The 11,829-nt window shown below is 45.5% G+C and overlaps 4 protein-coding genes across 4 annotated transcripts in view; 1 reads left to right on the top strand and 3 right to left on the bottom strand.

Moving 5' to 3' along the window:
• The window catches only part of LOC132572129 (zinc finger protein OZF-like), a 1,123,325-nt gene that overhangs the window by 956,438 nt on the left and 155,058 nt on the right, over positions 1–11,829 (top strand). The window lies entirely within an intron of this gene.
• Positions 1–11,829, bottom strand: part of LOC132570915 (paternally-expressed gene 3 protein-like) — a 234,642-nt gene that overhangs the window by 117,206 nt on the left and 105,607 nt on the right. The gene's annotated exons all lie outside the window — the stretch shown is intronic.
• LOC132570916 (zinc finger protein 79-like) lies at positions 1,543–2,694 on the bottom strand (the record flags this gene model as incomplete). The annotated part of the gene is made up of 2 exons (XM_060237554.1): positions 2,667–2,694; positions 1,543–2,408 (listed from the first exon to the last, which is right to left on the bottom strand). Coding segments are annotated over exons 1-2 (894 nt in total), but the record flags the coding sequence as incomplete, so codon positions are not given.
• Positions 5,741–10,802, bottom strand: LOC132572134 (zinc finger protein with KRAB and SCAN domains 5-like). The gene is made up of 5 exons (XM_060238939.1): positions 10,476–10,802; positions 10,127–10,235; positions 9,076–9,152; positions 8,737–8,863; positions 5,741–6,039 (listed from the first exon to the last, which is right to left on the bottom strand). The coding sequence occupies exons 1-5, from the start codon at positions 10,767–10,769 to the stop codon at positions 5,834–5,836; spliced, it is 813 nt and encodes a 270-aa protein (XP_060094922.1). The 5' UTR covers positions 10,770–10,802; the 3' UTR covers positions 5,741–5,833.

Raw genomic sequence — 11,829 nt, 5'->3', positions numbered from 1 at the left:
AGAAGCAGATAGAAAGCCAAATATGCAATCATTCTACGGCAAGGGTGTCAAAACTCATTCGTTATGAGGGCAGGATCTGACATAAATGAGACCTTGTTGGGCTGAGCCATGTCTGGCCGGGCCGTGTGTGTACCTATTTAAGATTGGGTGGCAGAGACATAAACTTTTTGAAGGACACATCAAACACAATAAAAGGGTTTTTTTTTAAAAAAACCCCTAAAAATAAAACATGCTTAAAACATTAGCACGCATTGGTCTTAAAGGGGCTTTCTTTGTATCTCGCCCGTGGGATCAAGGGAACTGGGCAAAGGAAGCTCTGGCTCTTTCCTTCCTTCCGCAGGGGACCAGGAGGGGGAGGAGCCTCAGCCAACAGAAGGAAGAGAGGCTTGGCTCAGTAGCTCTGCTGTGCAATTGAGAGAGCCTGGCAAAGGAATCTTACCCTCCCCTCTTCCTGCCCAAGGGAGGCTCCTCAGCCAATGGAGAACATAAAGACTTTGCTCTGTAGCTCCTATGTGACTGAGCAAGACTGGCAAAGCAAGCTGTGATGCAGAAGGAAGCAAGAGAGAGGGAGACGGAAGCAGATGACAGCCAGTTGCTCGGGGGCCTGAAAGGAGCCCTCCGGGGGCCTGATTCAGCCCCCGGGCCACATGTTTGACACGCCTGCTCTAAAGCATCCGTAGCATGCTTTTTAGAAGTATGTGAAGTTTAAACCTATCAAAGTCACAGTTGAATGAACGGGATAATAGGACACAGCTGTAATCAGACTCTTAATTCTGCACAGGGGAAGAAAGAGACCTACAAATATACTCCAGCTCTCAGGCATCCTACAGCACTGCAGAAATATCTGGAACGTGTTTTTTCCCCCTTAATTGGTGGTGGGGGAGTGCGAGTAGGTAGCCTCACCTAGGGCACCAAATTGCCTGGCACTGCCCCTGGCTGCACATGTAGAAGGAAAGGGGAGAGAGCAGAATCAGCCAGTGGCATGCCAGAGACAGAGTGTGAGCCAATCCTGTGTAGCCCATCCAACCAATGAAAAGCCTCAGATTTGCCACCACAGTAGGGGTTTTATGATCTAAAGGTTGCACAGGATGGAGAGAGTTGACAAGGAGAACTTTCTCCCTTCTCTCAAATTACTAGATCTCGGAAGCATCCAAGGAAGCTGGCAGCATTATTTTCGAGATGGGCAAGAGGAAATAATTCTCCACACAGTGATCTGCTGCCAAAAGATGTAGTGATGGCCACAGGCATAGAGGATTATATAGATTTTTTTTTTGGGGGGGGGGGTCTAATAACGCCTTTTCGCACAGACTACTGCTAAGACAAGTCTCCCCCATCCTATAACTATGCATTGGATTTTTCCTACCTATATGCAGAACTTTACATTTATCCCTGTTAAAATTCATATTATTGATTTTAGCCCAGTTTTCCAGCCTGCCAGGGTCATCCTGTATCCTGTGTCTGTCTTCTTCTGTGTTTGCAACCCCTCCCAATTTCATATCATCTGCAAATTTAATAAGCATTCTCCGAGCATTCAAATGGCTTCTGCCCTGTGTGGGTTCTCTGATGATACTGAAGACTGCTACACCTACTAAATCTCTTTCCACACTCATAGCATCCAAAACGCTTTCCCCCTGTGTGGGTTCTCTGATGCGTTTGAAGGCTGCCACTCTGACTAAATATTTTTCCACACTCTGAGCATTCAAAAGGCTTCTCCCCTGTGTGGGTTCTCTGATGCCTTTGAAGATTACCACTCCCTCTGAATCTCTTTCCACACTCTGAGCATTCAAAAGGTTTTACCCCTGTGTGGGTTCCCTGATGACAATGAAGATTGCTACTCCGGCTGAATCTCTTTCCACACTCTGAGCATTCAAAAGGTTTCTCTCCTGTGTGGGTTTTCTGATGCTGTTGAAGATTGCCACTCCGACTGAATCTCTTTCCACACTCTGAGCATTCAAAAGGTTTCTCTCCTGTGTGGGTTTTCTGATGCTGTTGAAGATTGCCACTCCGACTGAATCGCTTTCCACACTCTGAGCATTCAAAAGGCTTCTCCCCTGTGTGGGTTCTGTGATGCTTTTGAAGAGTGCCACTCTGACTAAATCTCTTTCCACACACTGAGCATTCAAAAGGTTTCTCCCCTGTGTGGGTCCTCTGATGCTTTTGAAGATAGCCACTCCGATTGAATCTCTTTCCACACACTGAGCATTCAAAAGGTTTCTCCCCTGTGTGGGTCCTCTGATGCCTTTGAAGATCGCCACTGCGACTGAATCTCTTTCCACACACTGAGCATTCAAAAGGTTTCTCTCCTGTGTGGGTTTTCTGATGCTGTTGAAGATTGCCACTCTGACTGAATCTCTTTCCACACTCTGAGCATTCAAAAGGCTTCTCCCCTGTGTGGGTTCTCTGATGACGCTGAAGGGTTCCACTCTGACTAAATCTCTTTCCACACTCTGAGCATTCAAAATGCTTCTCCCTTCTGTGGATTCTCTGATGCTGTTGAAGACGACAACTGAGACTGAATATATGTGTGGTGTATGAATATTCAGAAGGTTTCTCCTCTCTCTTTATTCTTTGGTGCAGAAGGGGCTGTGGTCTATTTCTGAAATACTTTCTGCACTGAATGGATTGACTCGCTTTCATTTTTCTGTGCTTTGGAAAATGTATGTTACACTGTCTGTCATCACATTTCTCAACCATACAGTCGCCTTTCTTTCTCTTCTTTCTGCTTTGATTCCTGACATTTTCTTTCAAGTCTTCATTTTTAACGTTATCCGGCATTTCCTGATGAAGTTTCTCACCCTCCACATTCCTCTGATCATCCTCTGCTGGAATAAAGAGAGAGAAACTGTTAGCACTTGGGAAGGCTGAGAAGATCCAAAGGCATCTATGGGATTGCAGGAGGAAAGGACTGATGGCCCTTTGGCTTCATCCAGCTGGACTGATCTTAGCCACCCCTCCACCTTTCCCCAAGAATATCTGGTATTTAAGGATACCTCCCCCACCCATGAAGAACTTCAGCTGAACTCTTGCTCAGAAGAAGCTTCTGAGCCTCCAGATTAAGGCCTCCCTCCCTCCTTACCTACTGGCCTGTATGATTGTACCAAACCAAATGTTGCACAGAAGGGAATCAGGAATCTTGTATGGTTATTTGTGGTCTGATGCCTTGACATAATAGTAAAGGTTACTCACTCTGAACCTGCTCATTTTGGGAAGGAAATATGCTCTTGGGGTCCTCTAAAACAGTGTTTCCCATTTGCAGGGTTGCAATCCAGTACTGGGCCACAGAAGATTCAATACCGGATCACAAGAAAAGCCAAAGCTAGCCCCGCCCCCAGCAAAGCTAGCCTAGCCCCCGCCTTCCTTTCCCCATCTCTGTGTTGTGCAGAGAAAAGCTAGCCTTGAAGACTGACACAGGCTGCAAAGCCTGAGCTCTGTTTTGCTTCCTTCCATCTCCCGTCTGTGTTGTGCACAGAGGAGCTGGGCTGCCTCCCCTTCCTTCTCCCGCCTCCCTGTGTTTGGGAGAAAAGCTGGAGTCCACTGGCACTTGAAGTGTTCTTCAAGGTATGAGCTTTCATGTGCCTCGCAGTATGTTCTTTTGGGGAGATTTCCTCACGAGACCTGGGCGGCACAGAAGGGGAGGATTTTTTTTTCAGCTGGGAGGGGCAGGGAGTGGGCATGCCAGTAGCTATCTTTTTTACCAAAAGACCCCTGGGCAGTATTGTTGCTGGCTGGGGTCATCTGATGGTAAAGCTTTTTTTTTTCTTTGTCCCTCCTTCCCCCCTTCCCCCCTTCCTTCCTTCCTTCCTTCCTTCCTTCCTTCCTTCCTTCCTTCCTTCCTTCCTTCCTTCCTTCCTTCCTTCCTTCCTTCCTTCCTTCCTTCCTTCCTTCCTTCCCTGCAAGTGATGCTCTGACTGTATTCTTGGTGCTGGTGTGGGGGAGAGCAGCAGTGGGAAGGCTTCTAGTGCCCTTGTCCCACTGGTGGACATTCTGGTGCTTTTGGGGCATTGAGAGAATTTTGGACTGGATGGTCCACTGACCTGACCCAACATGGCTTTTCTTATGTTCTTTCTTTCCATGTCCTTCCTTTCCTTTCCTTTCCTTTCCTTTCCTTTCCTTTCCTTTCCTTTCATTCCATTTCATTCTTTCCCTTTCTCTTTCTTTCTTTCCTTCCATTTTTACTGGATGAAACTTTTCTGTTCATCGTACTGTTGTTGCAGACACTGGAGTGCTGCCAATGGAACGCTGGCACCCCCAATAGTAGCCAGCTGGCCTTTCTATGAGATTTCTGTGTGAGTGAGTGAGTATGAGAGGTGTGGGGCAGAAAGAGATTATTGGAGATTACTGCTGCATATCTCAACAGCACTGGAAGTGATGGCACCATTTTACTGGTCCTGCTTTTATCAGCTGTCTGACACCAAAATTAAACTCCTCCTGTAGATATTAAAAAGGATGAAAGTAATTCACTGGCTAAATATCTGCACAACAGGTTGCTTTTAAAGGCATGGGAAACACAGCCAGTAAAAAGCTGCAAGCCCCTCATAAATATCCTTTTTGGGATAACTGCAGAAAAGCTTGGATGAACTTCATATAATTTGAAAATTATTCATTAATTGCAGTACAATTCTCTGCTACCTTTCACAGCAATGTCCCGGTGTTTCAGCCAAGGAAATGTATGAAAAATAGTTGTCAAAAGATTTTCTTGAAACCAAGCAAGCTTGGTTATAGCTTGAGGCTGGGTTCCAGCAGTGGCAGCTGAAAGAAGGGCCTACTAAATGTGTCAGCATATTTTGAGGTAGAGCAGCTGCCAGGGCCCAGTGTGGGTGGTACACAGTTCTGGCATTCCTGTTGGCAATAGAAACAGCGCTCCAAACTGCATACACTGGCCAGTGCTGTTGTGGAAGGGGTGTGTAGGTGGTGCAGGCAATTGAACATGGGCATTAGGAGTGCTTGCAAGCTGGGGAAGCACACACAAACAGATAGGTGCATGCAGGTATGGAGGTAGAAAGAGAGGACTCAGGGAATGTATGAAATAGTTGCAGACCGCCCATTTTCCACCCCCATTTTGGCTCAGCATGAGTTTCAGAGAGATTTTTCTAAAAACGAAGTTACTTCAGAAGAAGAGGCAGGTTTGGGGGAGTGCCCTGGAAGTGACATCACAGGAAGAGATCGAGTTTTGGTTCAGTGTACCCCGGAAGTGACATCACTTGGCCCTTGACCTGGAAGTGACACCACAGGAAATGACATAATTCCTGTCACCCAGCTCCACCCCTAAAGTCTACTGGCTCCATCCCTGAATTTTAGTGGGCCATTAGGGAGAAGTGTAAAAATAACTGGGCCACGAGGAAAAGAAGTTTGGAAAACCCTACTCTAGAAGAACTCTGGAACCTTTCTTCAAATGCAAAGCTGTTCTCTTTCTCCACCATAGACTCTCTTATACTTCTGGTTTCTTTTGCAGACAGAGCGAGGGAGACAGAGAGAAAGTAATCAGTCTTATGAGGAAAGAAAGAAATAAAAGACTAAAGATTCTTCTGGAAAGTCAGCACCACAGTCCAGATAAAAGGTCAAAAACTGAACCAGTATATGTGGAATGGATCTGTGAAGCAAAGAATTTTAGTTCCCCCCAAGGCTTACAGTGATTATTAAGAGGTCTGGTGCAACTCGTGGGCAGAGCCGGATTAAACCCTGTGGAGGCCCGTAGGCATTCAAAATCTTGGGGCCCCCCTCACAAATTATCTCCAAATGCTTTACGAACAATTTTAATAAACGAACTTTATCACACAAAACAAAATTAACAATTATTAATGTTATTAAACAACTTAGCATATTTTTTTCCGGGTTATGTCGCCTTGAGCTCAACAGGGGTCCACGGATCGTCTCTCCAGCGGCCCCTCTGAATCAGGCGGTTGGTGCCACATATGTGGCACCCGCCAAGAGACCCTGAAGGGGTTTTCTTTTGGCATGGGACTTTTGCAAGAAGCCAGAGGCTCAGCGGTGGCTGTTCCTGTCTTTCTTGTATGCCCCGAAGCTCCACCGCCATGATAGCTAACACAGAAGAAAGAGGTGAATGCCTGATGGCTTGCTTTCTTTTCTCTCAATAAGCTCCTGATGTATCACTTTCCTATCTCAAGCATGGCGATTCTACTTGGCAAGTAAGTGTGCTTTCAATACCACTGGCTAATGGGTCGTTTTAAATAACAACAAACGGGTCAGTTCAAAAGAAGGGGAAAAAGTGGATTCCACCCCTACTTTCCCGGTGAATGAGACTTCGAAAAGTTAAAAGAACAACTTTGAGCGTTGGCAACAATCTGAATTAGAATGAATACAGATACCTAAATCGACCCGGATTATAATTGGATATGTGTTAAAGAGACTATTATCTGGCTGCAATATGGTCTGAACAAAAATGAGATATATTCTAGAGAGATCTGTCTTTGTCGTCTGATTGCAACTGAAATGGCAACATCCAAAATCACAGCAGGAGAAGATTTGGAGAGGCAGACTGAGCTACTTTTCAACTTGGATTAATAGACTTGAGTTTGTTGAAAGAGGAAAAATGGCATTGTAAAAGTGAAATGTTTTCTAAAAAAGACATATTACATAGCATAATTTCTCTGAAGCAGGATCTTGATTCATTAACAGAGTTGATTAAAAAAAATGGGAGCTTTTATGCTGAAAGCTAGTGAAATCTCAAATCTACATGAGCAAAGTGTTAAAGAGATCCTGGTGACATCTGTGGAATTAGAAAGGGAGAGTGATTCGCTGGGATCGAACAAAAGAAAACCAAAATGGAACCTTATGCCGCAGTTAAAAAGAAAGACCGGAAATCAAGACTGATTGAAGTTTTTTCGAGAGGAACAAATGGCGTGGAATCCTTCCTACTTTTACCGATAGGGATGACTGCATTAAGGAGAGAGAAGGTGCACCTCAGCCAAAAAATCAAGATGTGGAAATTTTTCAGGAAGAAGGGTCTTTGAATTGCCTCTCTCTCTCTGGGTAGTCGAATATGGAACTCTCAGTAAGAACTGATATGCAATCTTAAAAGGCTAAGTGAGATTTTTGGGTTATATTAAGCTGTTTCATCTAGAGGAATATGGATAAAAGAGCTAAAGGATTGAAAACTTTTGAAAAGAACTTTATGTAAATAAATAATTAACTTGGATTAACTTTTAGGAAGGTAGACAACATAATCATCCTGCAATTTGGCAGATTTGCTCTTAACAGATGAAAATATTTGCTTTTTTAAGGCTCATTTCAAGGACGATATTGTTAAACTAATAAGCTAGTCTGTATTTTTAATATTGTTGAGTTAAGCAGCAAAAAATCAAGACGTGGAAATCTTTCAGGAAGGAGGTCTTTGAACGGTTGCTCCCTCTTTGGGTATTTAGATATGGAATTTTTAATAAGAACTGATATGTGATTTTAAAAGATCAAGTGAGATTTTAAGGATTTAAAAGTTTGGCAAAAATGTTATATAAATAGATAGTTAATTTGGATCAATTGTTAAGAAGGCAGACAGATCAATTATTTAGTAATCTGGTAGATCTGCTCTTAGTATGTTTGTTTGGAGAAACCGTCTATAGTGAGACAAACTATTATGTCTTATCTTTAGCTTATTTTTATTTTTCTCCCTATGTTCTATGACATTTTAAATCGGGTTTTTCCCCTCTTTCTTTCCGTTTGAATTAAGTTAGTTAGAAGGATAAAGATATTTGTTTCATATGCTTTTTTTAATGACCCTATTGTTAAACTAACAAGTTAGTCTGTGCTTTCGATATGGTTAAGCTTAGCCAGCCAGTTCTGTGATGAGACGGCTCTGACTCTTTTATACTTACATGTGCTGAAGAAGAATTGTTTAGACTTGCATTTTAAGTAATAGTTTAGTAAAAAATCTATAATGAAAGATAAAGATGGTAAAATATATGGGGAGAACCTCATACTTGCAGGTAGAAAGAACTGGGTATTTCACTTGGAGGTAGAATTGTCACTGACATATTTGCATTTCTCTTTTGTTTCTGTTCTTCCCACTTTGTAGCCACCCCTTCCCCTCTTTAATGTATCTACGCTTGTGCCTTTTCTCGTTGTAGTTAAAATCAATAAAAATTATAAAACTGCGTAAACAACGTAACTTAACCATTATCATTATTAAATATAATTTTAACCTCTAACTTAAATGTTATTCAACTAAATAGCAAGAAATGAGAGTGAAAAGGAAAGGTTGCATCATTGCTTAGTTCTTGTTGCTCTTTCTTACATACCCAAGGAAATGCGACTGCCACTTTGGAGTCAGGAAGCAACTTTAGCCAAGGTTTGTGGAGGGATATTTTGTCACCCTCTGGGCATGCAACAAAGGTAGTCTTGAATCCCCGGCATTTTGCAGGGGGTTGGACTAGATGACCCAAGAGGTCAGTCCAATTCTATGATTCTGTGAACATGTGAAGTTTCCTTACACTGAATCAGATCCCCGGTCCCTTGGAGTCAGTATCATCTGCTCAGTCCAGCATTGGCTCTCCAGGGTCTCAGGCAGAGTCTTTCATTTCACCTCCTACCTGATCCTTTTCATGGGAGATGCTGGGGATTGAACCTGGGACCTTCTGCATGCAAAGGAGATGCTCTGCCAGGGAGCTCCAGCCCCTCCCCAAGTGGTGGGAAAGGCCTCAAAATGATGCATTCAATATTTGGATTCATTCCTCCTCCTAGTGGCAGTAAGTTGCACCTTTGGTACTCTTGAAAGATCCTTACCCAGAGAGGCCACGTTCCCATAGTTCTCCAGCGTGACTTCCCTATACAGAGCTCTTTGTCCCGGATCCAGCAGGGCCCACTCTGCCTCCGTGAAAGAGACGGACACCTCCTCCAAGGAAAAGGGACACTGGAAGAAAAAGAAGATTCCCTCCTCTTCAGAGATCTCACACTGGAAGGGAGTCGTCTGGGAAGGTACAGAAAATAATGCTTGGGATGGGTAAATGCAACAAGATTCAAAGGATCTCTCTCACGGACCCCTTGGTGAAACTGAAGGAGCAAAAACTCCCCTGAGAAAGGAGGAGGGACCCAGGCTGTGCCCCCCCTGCTCATCTCACCTACCTGGATTGGAGGTGCAGCGACTGTTCCCACACCTTGGAAAAGACAACGGCTCAACAGCATCTCTTCACTGCCAGTTCCTGAGACAAGGAGGGAGGGAGGGTGTTGGCTTGTTTGTTTCCTGGTTCACACACACACTATCCTCAGGGTTGTGAAACGTTCTGCTATCTATACGCAACTCGTTTTTAAAATACTTTTTGCTACGTTCTGAGAGAGGCAGAAGAGAAACACCAGGGACCGATGAGCCTTAGGAATTATAAATACTACCAATGTATTTCAGACTTCCATCAGAGTTGTATTTGCTCTACAAGGAGGGAAATGAGGAGTGGAAATGCAATAGCATGAGATAGCACCATCCTGTTGGACCAGACATGACTAGAACAATTCTGGGGACTGGAGGGTCATAGGAATGAGCTTTCAGAGAGTCTCTGGGGTGTGCTGAATGGGATATGTTTTAGTTATTGTTACTGTAACTTTTTGATGTTGTAAGCCGCCCTGAGCCTGCCTTGCAGGATAGGGCGGGGTATAAATCGCAAATTAAATTTAAATTAAACTAGGTTTTCAGCCTGACACAACTTCAACATGACATCACACCTGTCCCAAGTCCCACCCCAAGATCCTCCCCAAAGCACCTGCAAATGCTGGGCCAGAGCCTGCCATCCCTACTCCAAACCTTGCTGCCTGCAGCAGCCGCCCAGATGATCCTTCAAGCACGAACACTGAAGCAACATTTTCCCATTCTTATTGGCCCCAGGGACTGGTTTTCAGAGCTCTGCTCCCCCAGAAGGTGGAGGGTCACTTTCGAGGTTTTTCCTGCCTTCCCCTCCCCAGGGAATCTGAGATCTTTTAGGGAAGGAAGGTGGAAGATGAATTTTTAGTTATGGGATAAATGGTCCTCCAGGAGTTTGTCTGATCTTTTAGAGACATCACAGTGTGTGGATATTGAGTGCCACCATTTAACTCTGTGTTGACTATAGAAATCTGCATTTCCCCTCCTGACCTGACCTCTCTACCCATCACATTCACAGGCTCCCCAGGCACAAGGAGTCCTTACCACAGGAGAGGGCATCTTGGGCACGCTCCACCGCCTGCACCCTCTGCCCCTGCTCCAATGAAGCTCCTTCTGCCTCAGGGATTGCGGCTTCCATTTCCAAAGGTGGTCCCTGCATCTGAAACAGCAGCCAGGGAGAGGGGTAAGAGATGGGATGGAAAAGAGACCAAGGAATGGATCCTGCTCCACTCCCAGGTTCTACACCCTCCTCTCAGCAGATCTGATGAGTTATCTGCAGGGGTCAGAAATTTTCTAGCAGAAGAGGCTCTACACAATTATCTGGCAAGGAATCTTTAAGATAAGGTGAGATATTGCTGCTTGAATTACACACACCTGGAGGGAATCCCCTCACCTGTCCTGCCTGCCTCTTCTCCTCTGCCTGGCTCAGGAGGAAACCTTCGGCCAGGGCCACCGCCTGGGAACTGGTCTCCGGCCCACATCCTCTGACCCAGCCCTGCATTTCCTGGGGCAGGAGAGTCAGGAACTGCTCCAGGATCACCAGGTCCAGGATCTGCTTCTTGGTGTGCCTCTCCAGCTTCAGCCACTGGTTGCAAAGTCCATGGAGCTGGCTGCAAACCTTTCGGGGCCCATCTGCCTCATGGTAGCGGAACTGCCAGAAGTGTTGGTATAGCACATCTGAGGTCATGGTGTCCTTAGCCAAGATCTCTGGCACAGATGATTCCCAGAATTCAGCACCACTTCCAAGTTGGATGGGATGGAGGCTCTTTCTTGTCTTGTGAGTTCCAGGTCCTTCTGGGTCCTGCACTTCCATCTCCTTCCATTTCTCTTGGCCCGCCTCTGTCTTTTAAAAGTTGCCTTTATTCACTCGGCTCTGAAGAGCGGCTTCTCCCTAACGGGACAGAGAGAGACAGACAGGAGTGTGTCAGAGGGAGGAAACGTATAAACACACACAGAAACATTCAGACTCATGTATGCATATATACTGTAAATACAACCTCCACTCCCCAAAAGAAGCAAGGAATACACCACAAGTCCATCAAGGTAATTATCAGTTTTCTCCCGGCCCCATATTCCAGCCCACCCTGAAAGAAGGACCATTTTCCAGAGTCCAGACTACTTGGAATGAAGTCTACGCCAAGACCTTGGACACCTTTGCATGGCTACTAATAATCTCAGTGGTGCCCTGCTGGAGATGGAAGTTGCGGGGAGAGTCAGCCAAAATACCTGCCATGTGACCAGCCAATCAGCATGAATGATTCAGCACATGTGATCCCATCTGGGATTCCTTTCTGGGCCTCCTGACCCCCCCACCCAAGGCAGGCTTTATATTCTTGTCGGCATCTCCCTTAACAAGATCTGAACCCTGCCCTCCTGGGCCTGGGCGCTTCTCCCTGTTGTGCTGCCTGGGGGTCTGTGCCTCTCTCGCCTGGCAAAAGATGTCCTTCCGCCCACCCTAACCCCAGTGCAGGAGGAAGAATGTGGCCTCATGTTACGGCTGCCTCTGCCGAGTGAGCTGTGGAGGGATGGGACAGGGGTGTTGTGTTTGGAGCAGGCGTGTTCCCTCCCTGTGTGCCCATTCAGCAAAACACGAATGCAGGCGGGGACTCAAACCCACATCTGTGGATCTCCCTGGTGTGTTTTCATGTCATGATCCTCACAGTGATGGATTTTTGTGTGCCATTTGTTCCTTGTACATTGGGGGTGTGGCCACATTGGTATGCTCCACCCCTCTTTGCCTGTCAGCG

This window comes from Heteronotia binoei, chromosome 5, assembly GCF_032191835.1.
Source record: "Heteronotia binoei isolate CCM8104 ecotype False Entrance Well chromosome 5, APGP_CSIRO_Hbin_v1, whole genome shotgun sequence".
In the NCBI taxonomy this organism is placed as follows: domain Eukaryota; kingdom Metazoa; phylum Chordata; class Lepidosauria; order Squamata; family Gekkonidae; genus Heteronotia; species Heteronotia binoei.
The sequence above is the reverse complement of the archived record's forward strand: the minus strand, read 5'-3'. Positions and strand labels throughout refer to the sequence as shown.

Excerpts from the sequence above, each read along its gene's own strand:
- LOC132572134 (XM_060238939.1), bottom strand. The coding sequence starts at position 10,769 with ATGACCTCAGATGTGCTATACCAACACTTCTGGCAGTTCCGCTACCAT. Across the intron at positions 9,153-10,126 it reads CCAAGATGCCCTCTCCTGTG|GAACTGGCAGTGAAGAGATG; the intron begins GTAAGGACTCCT and ends TCCTTGTCTCAG. Across the intron at positions 6,040-8,736 it reads TGGGAACGTGGCCTCTCTGG|CTATCATGGCGGTGGAGCTT; the intron begins GTAAGGATCTTT and ends CTTCTGTGTTAG.